The sequence below is a fragment of the Melospiza melodia genome, chromosome 1 (genome assembly GCF_035770615.1).
Source record: "Melospiza melodia melodia isolate bMelMel2 chromosome 1, bMelMel2.pri, whole genome shotgun sequence".
Lineage (NCBI taxonomy): Eukaryota > Metazoa > Chordata > Aves > Passeriformes > Passerellidae > Melospiza > Melospiza melodia.
The window spans coordinates 156,126,306-156,144,171 of record NC_086194.1 but is presented as its reverse complement, the minus strand read 5'-3'; the positions used below and the strand labels follow the sequence as shown (position 1 = coordinate 156,144,171).

General features: G+C 43.8%; 1 protein-coding gene across 1 annotated transcript in view; it reads left to right on the top strand.

Moving 5' to 3' along the window:
- Nucleotides 1-5,787: 5,787 nt before the first annotated feature.
- The window catches only part of DEPTOR (DEP domain containing MTOR interacting protein), a 77,779-nt gene continuing 65,700 nt past the window's right edge, over nt 5,788-17,866 (top strand). The window contains exons 1-2 of the mRNA XM_063173099.1: nt 5,788-5,922; nt 6,076-6,171. Of these exons, the coding sequence (XP_063029169.1) occupies nt 6,086-6,171 (86 nt within the window). The 5' untranslated portion in view covers nt 5,788-5,922; nt 6,076-6,085. The remainder of the gene's footprint in view (nt 5,923-6,075; nt 6,172-17,866) is intronic.

Below are 17,866 nucleotides of genomic sequence, written 5' to 3'. Positions count from 1 at the left end.
GATTAAAAACTGGTCACAGTTCTTTACAGGGACATGGACCCGAGTCAGGCGAGCCAGCGTGGCTGCTGTGCTGATCATCCCGGTGAATCTGAGCCGTGCCATCGGCTCGCCCAGCGTGGATGCTGTGCTGATCATCCCGGTGAATCTGAGCCGTGCCATCGGCTCGCCCAGCGTGGATGCTGTGCTGATCATCCCGGTGAATCTGAGCCGTGCCATCGGCTCACCCAGTGTGGCTGCTGTGCTGATCATCCCGGTGAATCTGAGCCGTGCCATCGGTGTGTCGCGCTGCCGGTGTCCCTTAGCAGCGGTGGCACTTTGTGAATGTGCCATGCTGCTGCCTGAGCCCCAGCGAGCTCTGTGAGCCGTAGGAGCGGCTCGGCAGGCGGTGTTCCTCAGGCAGGGATGTCTCTGTGTGTCCCCCAGCCTCCCCTAAGGAGTTACAGGCTGGGACATGGTGAAGGACAGAGACAATGCTGAAGCCTGAGCAGCCTGTGAGGAGGCCTATGATTCTGTGTCTCATTCTGTGCAGCTGTTTGAACTCTGTCAAACTTTTTGCCTCTGTGGCTGCCACCAGAACCACATGTCCCCAGAGATGTGCACGCTGCAAGCTTGCACCCACACCCACCCCAAGCCCTGGTTGTGATGCTCACCCTAGGAAACACAGAGCCAGGTGTTCTAAGGCAGTGTGCTCCGACATGGGCAGCGTGGAAAGAGAAATATTCGACAGGAACTTGTGCTGAGAAGCAGAAATAGATAGGAAAGGATACTAAAGTATCTTAGGCTGAATCTCTACTTTTAGGCGGCGTCTCCCAGAGAACAAGAAAACCAACCCATGCCTGAGTGTTCAGGGCTGATCACAAGTCAGTGTCAAACCGCCAGTTCAAGCCACAGTGCTTTAAGCAAACATTTCAAATCTTGTGGCCAGACATCAGAGTGCTTTAATGCAGAGGCAGCTGGGGGATGGCTTAAGCTGGCTTTTACCACAGAGCTAGAAGGTGTTGTCTTCACATGCGAGAAGTGGTTTAGAAAGCAGTTCCTTTTCAGCTCTTAGTCACACTTCCCAGCTGACTCACACCTCCCAGTCCATGCATTAGTCTGGATATTACTCAAGTCTAGGACTATGATCTGGACTAAACATATGATAAAGATGAAACTTGAGTTGTACAAGTTCATAATAGCCATTGGTTAAAATGCAGAATAAAATAAAATAAAGAGAAAACAAGCAAAAAGAACTTCTGGAAATACATATGAACTTCTTCAAAGATAAACCTGAGGTTTCCAACAGGTTTATACATGCTTTTAGGCTTGGAAATATTTTTGTGATGATCAAAATTTGAAATAACTGGAAAATGAATATATGAAATAAGAGGAATTAGAAAATATTCCATGTTTAATGAAATAGGGGGCAGCATGCATTGGGTCGTGCAAAATGCTGGTTTAACAGAGCATGCTGTCAACTGGAATTATTTGGGTAACTGGTCTGATGCGAATTTCTGATCTTTTATCTTATTGAAGTTGCTTGTTTCTATAAAATATTTACCTGCTCACTAGAGCAAGCGCTGAAGCAGGTACCCATCTCTTGGTCATGCCTTAGCTGTCAGTCTGCACAGAAATCTCGCTACCTCTGTCTGGCCTAGTGAGTGTTTGAATATTTAATGCAAAATGGAAAAGCTGTGTAGGGACAGGCTTAGAAAATCCTTTTCAGATTGTCCCTGTATGTCTCAGGATCAAAATGACTTTTTCTCTGCACTTCAGCTCACTATTACAACAACTACCAGGTCAGTAACAGATGAAATATGAGAATATAAACAGATATGACTCTCACTCTAGTGCTGAAAAGTTGGAAGAATATGAAAAATTCCTTCTGTTATCTCCATGGAGACTTTTGCAGGAACTTGGATGCAATAATAGAAAAAGAGAAGTTTAACACATATCCTTATTTGGGGGGGGGGGGGTGTTTGTTTGTTTGTTTGTTTGTTTGGGGTTTTTTTTGAAAACTTACTACTTACTAACTTTCCTGTGGTTTATCACAGGACTAAAATTGGCTTGGCCAAATATATTCTTTGAATCACACGAGCACTGATTCTTACTACCAGTTCCTAGCAGATAACTTAAATGGTTCAAACTTAGAGCAGCAATGAATGTAATCTGTGCACTTCCATGTATGGGAAACACTATTGTACATAGCCTGAAAAGAGGAGGGGAGATTGGACAATACCTGGTAGTTCCTATGGTGCCCCTTCCCAGGCCTCTAGTGCTAAGGAAGTCAACCAGTTGAAACACAAAGACAAGGGAGCTCTCTTTGCAAGTAAGCATGGGAATATAGGAAAAAAACCTTCACACTCATTTTCCATGAGTGTTGCAAGAGCTACTTAGATAAAAGGTCAACTTAAAAGCCAAAAACCATTTTGTACTTGTCTTTCTCAGTAAACAGAGTGACCTTTATAAAATTCCTTTATAAAGGAATTTTTAAATTTCATGTTTACATAATGCTGTCTCTTATACAAAAGATGTTAGGGACCCAACAACCACCCAACAGCTTACCTGTTAATGCCTTTTGTCACTGAAGTGCTTCACCATCTTTTGCATCTATATCATTTTCCTGTTTAAAAAGCTCTAGTCATCCCAGCAAGGGAAAGCCAAACAACTTTATTTGGGACTCAAGAGCAATGTTATAGGAGAAATGAGAAGTATAGACATGAATACTTGTAATTCTTTCATGAGGATGTCTGGTGTTAAAATAAGCTTGCAGAAAATTGACTAGTGAGACTAAAGAATTAATTTATCAAATTATCAGATTAATTTTCCGAGTCAAAATGTAGGCCACAGATACAACAGTCTTCAAAGCAGTGAAAGCAATATTCGTATTTCATTATGTAAACATCTAGTGTTTCACCACTTGGGCATTTACTAAATGAGATAAGAAAGTTTATACAACTTACTAACATGTTTTCTAAACCCAGTACTCTAATACAATGTGCCTATTCATGCATGAGTTCCACAGAGCATTGTGACCTTGGTGGTTAAAGTGTACTGCCTTGTACCTCCCTGCCTGACAGAGAGCCTCTAATGTCATCAAAAGTCACTGGAAGACACTTGAGCTACCCCTCACACCTGTGATACCAACCCTCCAGCAGACCTATGCAGCTTTTGTTACTCTCTTGATATCATGGAGGATGAGTTTTGAAGTGTCCCAGGGCTCCAGCTCAAAGATCTGTCATGCTTTTGGCTGAGGAATCCTTACTGGTGGCTAGCTACCTCCATCTCACTTAATTTCAGCCATACTAAAGTAAAACTCAGATATTCAGGTCTAAAATAGGCACCAACTTCTAAAATTGATCCTGTATCTGAAGAAAAATAAATCTATCTATTTACCAGGTGTTGTCTCAGAGGGATGCCTCTCTCTGTCTTGCTGTTAGGATTTCAAACTCTGCACATGCTGTCCCACCTCTTAGAGGAGCATTTTAGTCTTCATGACCTCTCCCTTGGGAGGAAGGGTCAACACAGCCTACATTTTTTGTTAGACCTTATGTTCTATAGCAGTCTGTAGATTAAAAATCCCACCAGATTATTTTGTGTAGCTTTTTACTGGCTCTTGCCTGCAATGTGACCCTTCAAGGTTGTGTCATTACCCTTTTTTGGGGGATGGCAGGCTTGGAGTGACTGATAGCCAATTCCTTCCTCTAAGGATAACTGTAACTGTAAGAAATTTCAGTGTGAACATGTGGAACAAATTACAAATGAGATATCAGCATGCAAAAGCCAACACAAAATTCTATAATCATTAAATAATCCAGTACAGGAATTTGCACTGGCCTGCATTTTGCAAGTTGCAAAACTGCACAGGGAAGGATATGGATTTCAGGCTGCAGTTCCACAAGCACCCTGTCATGACACTTTGTCACTGCATGAAGACAGCTTCTTCTCCCTCTTCCTCCTCTCCTGTTCCTGTTTCAAGCTGCCAAGGCCCAGTCTACCTGGCTGTCAGCTCTGACACTCATTGCACCCTGCAGCCAACTGCACAGCTCTGCTTACTAGCTCAGAAGAAGGTTTCCCTTTGGCCTGTTTAGTGAATTGAATTGCAACAAGCAGAGGACCTAAAAGTGGGAAAACTAACATAAGACACATTGCAGATTGTGTTGCCAGAGCCTGGAGGAAGAGTGTATCTCCTTTTAACAGCAGTGAATGGATGAAATCAGCCAAACTCAAGTGATAGAGCCAAGGATTTACCCAGAAATAGTCTGCAATGTACCTTCTCTTGAAATTGTTTTTCCTTCAGTCATGTGATAAAGTGCTTGATAAAAATTGCTGTGTACATTCTTTGTCTTAAAGATAAGGTCAGATGAGACTGTGGTTTCAATTCTCTTTTTGTTTCCAGCTCTGTGAATCTGTACTTTGTATGTTTGCAGTATGAGTGGAATTAGAGGCCGTTTGCAAGTATTCAGATTAAATGCATGTCTTCCAAATTTACAGAAAATAATGTCAGGCTGTGGTGCTTACAGTCCTAAGGTGTTCCTCTGTCTGGCCTAAATGAAACAAAGGCAGATTGTGTTTTTCTCCCTTTGCCACTTAGGGACCTGTTGTGCTCTTTGAGACCCACAAAGGTGCTCATTAGAAGGACTCTACTGGATTGAGCCAAAGGTCCTTCTAGTCCTGTGTTCATCTCAGTGGCTATAAACAGTAGGGAGCAGCAGGGAAAGCACATATGAAATGTCACACAAGTGCTTGCCTTGTGAGACCATTATTTTTAGAACAGAGAATTTCCTGAGCTGGATGTGGCTGCTGTCTGCTTAGTAACCCTATGTAGATTTCTTTTCCAAGTGTTTTTCTCCTTGGTTCCAAGTCCATTCTTTTACATCCTGAGCCACCTTTAGTAATAAATGCCACAATTCTACTATGGGTAATGCAATCAACACCTTCTTCCCATTGTCTGCACTCTCATTACTACTAGGTTCACTTGATTCCTTCTTAGTTTTACTTGTGGTTCTATTATTTGGGTTCTGAATCGATGACAGTATTGCAAGTGCTTTAGCAGAAACAATTTCCATGCACAAACAGTATGTTCAGACAGATATAAAGGCAATGAGTAGGCAATCAAGGTATTGCATGTGTTTGCAAATAAAAATCATGCTTGGACCATTGCAGAAGATGCCTCCTCCTGGACTTTTTTAAAGAAAAGGGCGATTTTTCCCCCCCATCAAAAATGTTGACAGTATTCTCGACCCTGCAATTTATTTCCCGTTTCCAAGACAAAATGTTCCTCTGGCCGCAAGAATTCTGCATCCTCTGTCTCCTGGAGACAAAGAGTTGATGTGAGCAGGGGACCAGGGTTTGAAAATAACCCCTGGGTGGCAGATAAGCGGAAATGTGGGCAGCAGGAGGGCAGTAACAGTTTTTGAGGTTGAAACCCCAGATCACCGCTCCCTTCCTACTACCCGCCCCGCGCTGCTTCGCCAAGGATCGCTGCCAAGGCGCAGCCCGCGCTACCTGAGCGGGCAGCGGTCGCATCTCCTCCCGCGCAGCCGGATCGGCTTTTCCCAAGCTCACTGCTCCTCCGAGCAGCCCCGCGTTGAAGGGAGGACGCGGGACTTTGCACCCGCGGGAAGGAGCCCCGGGCAGGGAGCGCTGCGCTCCCCCCGCCGTGCGCGGCCGCTTTGCGCCTCCCGGGCCGGGGCTGGCGGGGCGGGCAGCGGCAGCAGCCGCTTGGCTCGCAGCCCCCGGCGGGGAGCCGGCCCCTTGCCGCGGGGGCAGCGCCGACCCTGCCGTGTGACAGCCGGGGGGGGCCGCTGCTGCCTCGGCGAGCCCGGCTGCGGCGCGGCGGCTGCAGCCGTGTGTTTCTCCGCCTGCCAGTGACACAATAACACGGGAAGCGGCGGGAGGGATCCGATCCTGCCGAGGGGAGAAGTGACCTGCGGCGCTCAGGTGAGCCGGAGCGGCAGGAGGTGGCTGTCGCTGCCCGCCACCCCCGGAGAGCTCCGGAGCCGGGCGGGAGGCGCCCCGGAGCTGCCGGCGGGGGCAGCGCGGCCGGGGGCGGCGAGTGCCGGTCCCCCTCACCCGGCGGTGCTGCGCCCGCAGGCCGGCAGCGATGGAGGAGGGCATGAGCAGCATGCAGCAGAAAGCGGCGGAGCTGGAGCACATGGCCGAGGTCCTGCTCACCGGCGAGCAGCTCCGGTAAGCGGTGCCTTCCTCCCCGCTTTACCCGGAATCAGCAGCAACCCCGCTGACGGCGGGAGGGGGAGGTTCGGGAGGCACAGGGCGAGGGTCTCTCCCCGCGGACTTTCTTTGCACCGGAGCACCTGCCCTGCTTCCATCGCGGCCCCGGGCTCCGGCCCCGCTGCCAGCAGCGACGAGGACGAGGGGCCGCAGCGGCGCTGCGAGCCCGGGTAGGGGAAGCACCGCACGGGGGGCTCTGCCGCGGCACCTCCGCTCCCCTGCGTGGAGCAGGAGGCGGCTGGGGAGAGGCTGCTGCGTCACTAAAGGCATCAAACGCTGCAGGAGAGCGGCGCCTTTAACGATAAAACCCCCAAAGAAACCATAAGAGGTGAAGTGTCTCAGCGCCCCATGGAGAGCCAGGGCGAGCGCAGGGCAGCGCTCCCGCACAGCCCGGCCGGCGCTGGCAGCGGCGCCGGGCACTGACCCCGCAGAGCTGCGCCTCGCTCCAAGGGACTGTTTTTATTTTGCATCAGCTGGTCCCAGCAGATGGATGGGGATCCCTACTGTCAGTGCCAGCAGCAATTAACAGTGCAGTGTGACTGGAGTTGTGAGCAGCACAGGAGCCTTGAACAAAAATGCCTGACTCAGTTAATTTTTAATTCTGTGGTGTATGCTGGCTATGTGTGCCAGCTGTACCTATACAGTACAGAGCAGACAAAGTAATTTTAATAATGTCGGTTTGGTGATGGACCATCTTGTAATTCAGGAAGAAAAATCTCACTATAATGTGTTATATAAGTAACTAGACAGGGATAATAAAAATATTTTCTCAGTAGTTTCTCTTGAATTTTTAAAAACTTTTTTCTCAGATGCCAGACAAACTCTGAAAAGTGTTAGAAATGTTCCCTGCTTTGGCAGATGCCATCATTGCTGCTAGTACAGACACTGTTACTGTTTGCATCCACGAAGTAAGGAGAAGTGCCACTTTGTGATGCACACCAGTGATACTCCTCTTTGGCAAGTAAATGTGATTTTGGTGATTTGGCTGCAGTACACACCAGTGCCTCCTCCAAGTTTGAGATTCTGCTTCAAAGTAGCCTTTAGAGTGACAGAGTACGCTGGCACTGGTTCTGCATGGTGGATTTGTTGCAGAGTTGAGCATCCAAGTGTCAGATCAGAATTCTGTTGTTCCTAATTTATGTTACTAGAAGTTGAAGATTTCAGGCTAATACAAAATTTCTATAAGGATCACATTAATCTTACTGTATACATCACAGTTAAATGTAAAAGCAAAACTTTGCAATCTTTCCCAAAGGAGAAACTGAGGAAATTTTATCAAGTCTGGCTCCCAGAATCAGCTCATCTGTGTTGTTATCAAGAGTTACACTTGTCATTTTATTTGTTATGGTATTGAAACACAGTCAAAGATGATTTGCAGATACAAAGTAACTATTGCCCATCCTGTGAAGTTACCTGTGGACATTCCTTCATGACTGTATAAGAAGTGGTTTAGATCTGCTTGGACTGGGAGTTCCTGAGCAAGTCAGTGTGCAGTCAGTGTGTCAGTCTGGCTGCTGCTGAGCAGGGAGATCCACTCTTCTTCCTGCCCTTTTCCTTCTACCCAGCAGTGTAGTCCCACCTCCTCTTTTTGCCTGCTCAGGTAACTTCTCAGACTTCTTGAAAACAGATCCAGTGTGGTGATTTGGTGTGTAGGTTGATTTTCTGATCTGCTGACTTCCAGAAGCTACAGAAAATAGGTGTTGGGAATGTGTAGCCAGGAGGAAGAAGTGGCTGTGGTAGAGAAGACACAAGATTTCCATTTGGATAGCAGAGAGCTATTGGGTCAGCTGGAACTGTGCTGTGAAACTGCACCCAAAATTGTCTGCTTCCCCCCAGTTTTTTCTTAACTTAATTCTGTTTCTCTGTTGGGATATTCTGTGCAAAGGACTTGTATTCTTCAGTTTTCCAGGCAGTAAAAGCCTCAAATAAGTGATAGAAGACTGGCTGGCAGACAAGTTTTAGCCAACCCTGCATTTAAAGTTTCCCTTTTCCTGTCCAAGATAAGCATATAATTGTTAATGCGAAATGAAAATGTGGAGTGTTTTCAGGATCAAAGACAGTTTATATCAGCAGCCTTTGGGGCAGGCAAACAGATGATAGAAAACCAGCACACGTGTGCTCAAGGCAGCATACTGTACTCTATTCTTAGTGATGCTTACAACTGCAAGATTCCCCAGTGGGATTGATGCAGCCAGACAGGTGATTATGTGTGTATTTGGGTGAAAGTGCATGCAAGATGAGCACATAACTGAGGAGTAAAAGTGTAAAATGAAACTGTGAACACGGTATTACTTACACAAACCCAACCAAATGGAGGTATTTAAAGCACTCTTGTACTAGACCAAACAGCACGTGTGTCTAAACTCAAATACTTACCAGAGCTGCTTGATTTAAATTCCTTGCAGAGTTCCTAGTGCCTGTCTTGCTCTGGCCTCATGTGTTGCCTCACAGCTCTCATTCCCATGGGCTGTTGCATGTCTGTCCTTCTCTGGCAGGGAGCTGATGCAGTGAGGGTTAAAGTTGTCTGAGCAGCACCTTGGCAAGCCTGGCTTTGCACCCTGGCAGTGCCTGTGGTGGGAATGGAAGCCCTGTGTCCTCTTCCACTCCTGAGACAAGTGCACAGGGGCTGGGGGAGGGAAAGGAGCAGGACAAAGAGTTTTTTCCTTCTCCTTGTTCCTGTCTCTTGGTTGCTTGTGATGAGTATTTTGCCTTTGCAAGATCAGGAGCCTCTGCTCTGATGTGTGCAATGTCAGCTGGCGCCCAGGATCTTGGCTGCTGGCATAGGCTTGATGTAAATCCTGGCTCATGGGTGGGGTGATTTATGGAAAAAGAAATAAGAGCTGTATGTTGAGCTGTATGTTAGATAACATGGTAAATTTTTACATCCTGTAGTGTCCTTTGCCTCTATATCCAGTAGCTGTCTGAGCAAATACCTAACTCTTACTTTTGCTTAATAGAAACATCTTTTAAAGTGAGGACTTAGAAGCTTGGCTCTTGGTGAGCCTTTAAATTATGAAGCTGACAGCTGTGAAGGAAAGCTGAAGATTTCAGCAGTGTGACACACCAGCACAGACCCTTTGGCAGCTTCTGTTGCCATGCAAGAGATTGGCAAGAGAAGGGGAAAGCTGGCCTGGGCATGACCCAGCTGTAAGCTTTGGCACCAGTGGTCCTGCAGGGACAAACTGCAGACTCTGGCTGTGACAGCTCCAGCCACCCAAAATCCCAGCTTGTCCTTTTGTTCTGCTGCAGAGACCCTACAGCTGTTCAGTGGTGAGCTCTCTCTTCTCAGAAGGTTGCAACAGCACTGCCCTTAAAATGTTTGAGAGGATCACAGGGCCTTCAGATTCCTCAGGACTGGGAGAGCCCTTGGAGGCCTCCACCCTGCTGCATCCCTGCCTGGTACACCCTGGGCAAGTGAATGTCCCTGAGCTTCCCTGGCCTTGCTGGGAGTGCCTGAAGGGAGGTGTCACACTGATAGTCATTCTTGGAAGCTTAATAACGTCACTGCTGAAGTTGTTAAGAATTTTATCAGAAGCAGAGCAATTCCAAGCTGATTTCTCTCACAGTTGAAGGCAACAGGTTGTGCCCATTTCAGCAGTGTTTGGCAGAAGGATTAAAGTATTATGTCTGGGTTTGAGCACTGACTTGGATAGAGCTGATTTTGCCCTCTGGCAACCAAAAGCAGTTTCAATGGGCATGTTTTGATATAGATGCTTGTTGCCTGTCTTCCGAGGTAAGGGTGTCTGAAATCTCCTCATCTGCTAATTGTTTCTTGATGCCAGATTGTCGCCAAAATCTTATGTATCTCCCAAGACTCCCTCATTTCTTGCAGTAAATGTGCCTAGTAATTCAGGAATCCTCAGGCTTCAATCGACTGAGCAGCAATATTTAAACACCCATTATTGCCATTGTATATGGTGTACAGTTCTCTGTAGTAAGGGTAACTTCAATGGCATTTAATGTCTCTGCAGACTTTTGGATCTCTCTTTATCATCAGTTTTCAGAAGAAACTACATCTTTCCCTATCCACATTTCTGTTAAATAGTTGGGTAAATAAATATGTTTTATTTATACACACTTCTCTAGATGAGGCAGTGATTTTGATAGAATAGTTTTTATAATCAGCATCATCTTTCTACTTGGAGAAATATGAAACGTTTCTTAGAGATTTTTCTTTTGTTTTGGAAAAGACAAAACTTTAAACAGAAATTTATTTCCCTTTTTGTCAAAGTTAGTGTAGGAATTTTGATTCACAGAGTTAAATGTTTTACATGATAAACAGCTACACATTTTGAAGCTGTAAGACAAAGCCAGTTTCACTGGTCTTCCAAAGGTTTTACTTCAGGAACCTTATCACTTTCAGAAGCCACATTGGAGTGCATAACTTTCAGAGTCATTAACTTGTGAAGGGTGGCAGCACCTACAGGTTCATAGCTTTTTTCTTATTCTAAGCAATAAAGAGTCAACATTTTTTTCATGGTGGTAGGATTGAAAAGTTCATTAGCACTGTAAGGTGCAGAGAGCCCATGGCACAAAACAGTGATAGTTTCTAGAGCAATGATACCAAAAGACCCTTAGTGTTAATGTATTGCTGTGATACAGGATTATATAAACTGTGCAGTTACAGAATTTATTAAATGCCATCACTGTGTTTGAAAGTGTGTTAAGACTCTATTGTGAACTTAGACTCTAAAAGGATTTGAGATATATACTTGTCTAGAGGTCACTTATTCTCAAGTCACATTCCTAGATGTTAAACTAACATCTATGCCATTTGAAGAACTGACAGAATCTCTTAAAATGAGATTTTGCAATCTGCCTAATTTTGTACTTCCTCCTCAGGGAATGATTGTTTTTCTACCCCCTGAACATTTTTCTTGCCACTTCCTTAGTTCTTTACCAGTGGTTGCATTTCCCAGGAGCTGATTGGGTTTAAAACTAACCCTGAAAAAGTAGTTTTCAGTTGTCTCACTTGAGAAGACCCTTGTATGCTCATTTCTTCAGCATGGATAGAACACAGAGATTACATCATCAGATCTCTGTGGAGCAGACTCCTCCAGAACTCTCTGTACAAATAATTTCACTTCCATCAATTTTTTTTCCAGAATCAAGCAACCAAAAAATTGTCATTTTTCTTTGGTTTCACTAAGGTTTCACCAGAGTGATACACTGAAAGAAAAGATGTCAAAGTGAAGGTTGGTAAAGCTGCAAAATGAAGTATTCTGAAATCAGGTTTCCCACTAACTCTACTCTATCACAACCATTTCAATTACATATTTTTATTACGTATATATACTATTAATTATTATGTGTATATACTATAAATTATTTAATGTTTTTTTTAAGTGTTTCTCAGATTTATATGTTAATTTTTCTAGAGTCTTTGATTCTTTATTCACCCTTTCATGTGTTTCAATCTTGCCTGTTGTTACTAATTCTAATGACAAACCCCATCTGTATATATATATGTACGAGATTTCTGGGCCAGGAATTTCAATTTCTCATGTCCTTCAGTAAAATATGGGCTATTCAATGTTTCTAGAAATGAAGATGTAAGGCTTTGTTTCCTTATTTCTTTCCTTGTAGCTGTGCCTTTTAATAATTCAGTTGTTGCCCTCAGCAGCTTTCCTCAAGAGCAGCTCAGAGATCAAGTAGTTAACAACGCATGTGCAAATAGTGATCGTTCTTTCACTGTGTACATAAGAAGGCAAATGTTGTATGAGTGGTTTGTGCTGTATTTTTTATGTATTCCATTCCAGATGGAGTCAATCATTAACTTTTGTCTCAGGTTAGCAGAGATTGGCAGGCGATTTGATGTGTATGGCATGTGCAAGAATATTTTTTATTTATTTTATGTTAGAGGAGTTGCCTATGAAAAAGTGAAAGAAACTTGTTCCAATGTTGATGGTCATGCAGGGAAGGCAGAATGAATGTGCCAAAATCAATCTAGGTTTGCATTTATTACATGAACCCTGCTTCTGTGGGAGCAGTGGCCATAGGCTGGCACCATGACAGAGAACTCTTCCTATCGCTTGTCATTCTAATTTACTGTTTGTGTAGCGGTACTGCCTAGGAATTTGAGCTGTTTATCAGGTCCCATCAGGGGTAGCTGCTGTATGCTCTGAGGAAAAACAAAGCCCTTCCAACACAAATCTTGCCTGCAGTTGTAGTGTCTTGCAGCAGTGGTGGGTTCTGGACAGTGAGGGATGGTCTGTGTGAAGCCACCAAGGTGGGATTCTGTCAGGACTGGGATTTCTGGTTTGGGAGGTCAGACCTCGAGCCCAAGAGTGGCATCCTGAAAGCATAGAGAAAAATAACTCCCAAGTGTGGAGATATATTTTAAACTATTTTAATGCATAAACCACTGGAATTAAGTAGGTGTTCTTGCCTTCCAGTTCCCTCTCTGTGTTTCCCAGTCCTTTGGACTGGCTTAAGCACCTCTGGACCATCACCGTGTAGCGACCTGCACTGGGGGAGTGATCAGCAGAGCTTTTGGAAGGCTGGTATTTCAGTTGGGTCAGTTTTACAAACCAACTTACCACATGACCACAAAAAAGCTTTCTCTGAAGAAGTTCAGGGGAAGAAGTGGGTGCTGGCTTCCCCCTTGTCACTGGAATACGCACGGTTTGAGGCTGTGGTTTACTGATAGAGCAGATCCAGCTGCAGGCTGCTGCTGCCCCGCTCTTATCACTTCCCTTGCACTTCACACTGGTGTTTGTCTGGGATCAGAAGTTCAGGGAACTGAAGCAGCTGAAGCCAAATAAGAAAAAATTTACTTTCTAAACAGGTTCAGTGTGAAGTCAGACCAGTGCCAACACTGGGAAGAAGGAGGCAGTGGAAACACATGGTCAAGTACAGGGAGAGGGAATGGTGGCAGCAGCCACTGCTGAGTTTGCTTGACTTCTCCCTCAGGGTTTAATTTGCTGGATTACCATTAAAAAATTTCAGACTCCGGTAGAAGACATTGTAAAAATGGTATTGAGTTTAAAATGCCCAATGTATATGCTGTTATTGGACAGGAACAGAGACTAAGTTTGGCTATGTTTTTTTTTTTATTTCAAGGCTTTTATCATTACTTCTGCACTCTTGTCACAGTATTGTATGTGAATGGATGTTGAAATACTGACATTTCATGTGTTTTAAAATTTGTACTCTGCAATTTGCATGACCAGCTTATCACCAGTGTGACAGCACTACTTTAGAAAGCAACTCTGGCCTTAATTATCAGCCTTTTACAGTTTTCAGAGTTTTCATCTTAGCAGTGCCTCAATCTAGTAAATGCGTTCAGACCTCTAAGGTGCAGTTGCAAATAATTAAAAAACGTTTCTGATTGCACTTGCTAATTCAGAGCAAATATGGAAGCACATTTCCACATCACGAGGCTGTAATTCTCCATTTCTTTGCAATTGTGTGGTTGGGTCATGGGCTAACACAGCTGTGTCACAGGGATTTGCAGGCAGATGAGTTTTCTGTTTCTGTGAGGAGCCAGGGGAAGGTCACCCTGAGGGTTTCGCAGGACTGTTCATTCAATGTGTCTGGCTACTGCTGCAGAAAGGAGCAGCCCAATTCCCTTGGGCTGGGGCTTCTGCTGCATGGCTGGTGCACTGCACTGGTGCATGTCTGAGCCCATGGTGAACAGTCTGGGGAGCTCAGCCAGGGTGTCATCCTGTTAAATTAGTGCCAATGATGGTGTAAGGGGTAAGATCAGCTGGCCTGAGGTCAGGGGATGGGGACCCCAGAGTGAGATTTTCTTGTCAGGGAATCAGTTCTTGAAGTTAAAAGTACAGCCCTGCCAGTCCAGGAGCCCCTTCTCACCCCCGTTCTTGCCCTGCTCAACCCTTGTTTACACATCAGGCTTTTTGCAGAGATCACTAGACAAGATTTGGGTGACTCCATCCAAATGGGTCTGTGGCTGTTTGGGTGAGGATGCCTTCTCTATTAAGGCAGCAAACACAGAGATGCTCACTTGAAGGTAAAAAATCAAACAACAAGCTGTTACTAAATGGCTGATCAGAGTAAAAGCCAACACACCTAAGAGATGGTGATAGCAAAGATGGGAGCTTCAAAGTCAAGTATGGTAATGCTGTGTTTGGTGTGACAGAAGAGGAGAAGGCAGTGGAAGGAATCAGGGAGACAGACACTGTTATTCTTCCAAGAGCTATATTTCCAAGCTGTAATGATAGATAAGATCCAAAGATCATGTTTGTTGAGGACAGTGCATAGAAGACTTGAGGTGGAAAATAATAGGGAAGGAGAGCTTGAAACAGAACTTAAACTTTTTGGGGGAGTGGTATAGCTGTTCTGAAAGGGGCATTGCACAAGGAGTCTGCAGAGACCAAAGTTCTGCTCATGCAGCACTATGATATTTATCCTGTACGAATCTTATATGCTGTACCTGGTTTGGGAAGATTCTCCCACCCCCAGCAGTACAGTGGCCATCCAGCACAGTAGCCTTTGACTTTTTGTTAGGGATGTTTGTGTGGGTTTGCTCCCTTGCTTCTCACATTAAGTACTGTGGGGTGTTTTTCTGTAGTGTTTCTCTTGGTGTCCAGCTGAACAGCTGCACAACCCACTGGCTCTGTGTCTGCACCCCTTACCTGTGTATTGGGCCAAATGGGTTTATTGGCAGGTAAAAAGAAATGTTTATATGTCTCTTTACATTGTGACTTGTATCTTCAAGGCATTGTGGCTGCTTAAAGCAGGCCTGCCGGTCCCTTTGTGTTTGTACAAGCCAGTCTTGGCCCTGGTTTAAGAGGCAAAGTGAATGCAAGAGATAATTACAATATGGTTAGTAAAAACAATGATTTTTGATTTAATTCCAATGAGTATTGCAAAATATTCACAGGAAGCTGAATTTTTGAGGGTTTATCTGAGGAATCAGTCCAACATTTATGCTCATCCTCTCTGGAAGGAGAATCTGACAACACACACCCGACACATCACTCAAAGTTAGGATTGCAAATAATGGAAATTACTTCTGAAAAGATATTAGCTAGGCATTATTTATAGCACTGATTGTCAGCAGTGGAACAATTTCCTTTCATTTTTTTCTGAAAAGATCCTTGTCTTGATAATCATACATCCTTTTCTGCAGTAGCATATAATTGTATAGCTTAGAAATTAGGACGATGTAATAGAAAGCTGTTAATTGTTTCCTGATGCTCAGGATATAATTAACTTACACTTTCCTCTAGTTGAAATTAATTAATTTTACTAAGATGTAGGAAAAGTAACTTAGCTTAAACTGCTATTTTGCTGGATGTTCAGTGCAAACAGAGGGAAATTGTCACGGGAAGAAGTTCAAAGTAGCATTATCATGTATAAATCTCAAAAGAGATTGTACAAATACCATTTTGAGTATGTCTGGAAACTTAAAGACTTGCATTGGACATTATTTTCAAAACTCTTAGCATATTAAACAAACTCACACTTTTCAAGTCTTTTGGCAAATGGTAGAAATAGGTGAGATTAAATGAGCTTAATAAGTGACAAGAAAAATGGGTCCATAATAGGAGTCATTGGTATCACGTTACTACATGTCTAATTAGACAAGGGATGAAAATGGGTTCTTAAAAACACACTGAACAGAAGAAATAAAGCAAAGTTTATTAAAAGCTTTATTTTATTTTAATAAGCTTTATTTATTTATCTTTAATTTAGGCAAAATTATGCTACTCTAAAACAGACTGCAAAAAGTTGTCTTCTTACAAGACTCAAGCCCCAAGGAGGGCTGGCTCTCAGGCTGGGGTTGAGCCAGGGCATGTGACATACAAGGAGGTGCTGAGGGATGGATCTGCTCAGCCTAGAGAAGAAAAGGCCTGGGGGATTCTTCTGGTTGCAACTACTAATATCAGATGATGTAGGGAAAGGGGGAGAGAATTTTCCAAAGTGCACAGGGATGGTACAAGAGGCAGTAGTCAAAATTTGCAAGGGACTTTCTAATGAGAGATTTAGAAAGAATTATTGTCTGTGAGGGTAAGTAAAAAAATGGAATAGGAGTCTGGAGAAGCTCTGAAATATTAAAATCTTGCCTGGACATGACCCTGAGCAACTTGTACTAACTGGTTATGCTTTCAGTATAGAATGGACCAGATGACCTCCAGAGATCCCTTCCAACTGAATATTTTATGAAGGCATAGTGTTTTGTCTTCTTTAAGCTGTGGTGGCTGATATTATCAGCTTTTTGTTATTGGCTGGTAACCAGAGAAAATTATCCACTCAGTGACACTGGTGGGAGGGCTTCTAAGAATGCCTCCTATCCTACCCCAGTGCAAAATCAGCTGCCTTACTTTGTACCACTGCTCTCACATTGTCCAGCTTTTCAAGCAAATTTAAGGATGAGAAATGTATCAATTTCCAAATGACTCCCAAGAACTTTTGAAATCCCTCTGTTTCAAGTGAGATTTTTAGGAAGATGTGAAGGTGACAGCCTGACTCCCTTGACCTCAATGTTCTAAGTTAGGCTAGGATTTTACCTCAGATCACATGAGATTGATCAAATGCCAACATCACAACTCTCCTCACCACCAAGATTTCCAAGTTGTTTGTGATCTGTAGATTCATGCCTCAAGAACTTGGGGTACAGAAACCAAAGAGCACATATTTGGGACATGCTGGTTTTATAGCAATCCTTGAAGAGTGAGAGTAGGGAAAAGATTTGAGACAGTAGAGAGTAATATGTGCTGTAAGGGCAGTAGGTCACGGTGCCAGAAATGCTGCTGGCTGTGCCATGTTGGCATTACAGGAGGAACAGTAATCTCAGGGCCAGCCACCTGCTCCTCTTTCTCACTGCCTGCATGACATTGTCAGATCCCCTCCCTGTGCACAAGGGACCAGTCTGGGAACTCATTTGTGTGCACAGGTTTCTGTGCATAGTCCTGCAGCTCCAACTTTGCTTGTGGAAAGAGGATTTTCATTCACATGCTGAGGGAGGAAGGTATTTGAACTATTAACATTTTCTTCCCTTGGAGGGGCACGTCTCATCTGGTAGTCTGTCCTGCAATCAAAGGCATGATTATATCAAGCATGTGTCCTACCATTATTCCACCTATTTAAAAATAATAATTTAAATAATATAAATAAATAATAAATAATAATAAAATAAAAATATATTTCTTTCAACACACACGAAATAATGAGATTTTTTCTTTCTCTATGCCATTGTGCTTTATCACAGTGTTGCAAGGCCTAGGTCCTTTAAAAATATTTCCTCATGGGGGAAAATCCAATCTCCTTAGTTTTCTATAAAGTTGTGGTTTTTCCATGTGCTATGCTTTGGGCCTACTGTAATGAATCAAACACCAGTGGCTGAAGGATAATTGCTTGCATTCACTTTGTTGGGCTACAAGCGGCTAGAGCTGCTCCAAACTAATGTATTACTAACTTCATATTACTTTTTGGGGTTGAATCTGTAAATCAACACCAGCTGAAACAGTATTTCCTACCAAATTTCATACAAAATATGTTTATACCCTGTGTTGCTTGCTCTTCTGATGGATATGGAACATCTGAGTTTCGATGGGACCAGTAACAATAGTACTCTTGGGAAAGATATTATAGGGCCAAAGGAGGAAGAAAGAAAGGATTCTTAACTGGCATCCCAAAACTGTTCAGCACAATAAAAATGGAAAGAAGAATTTATTTAAACATATAG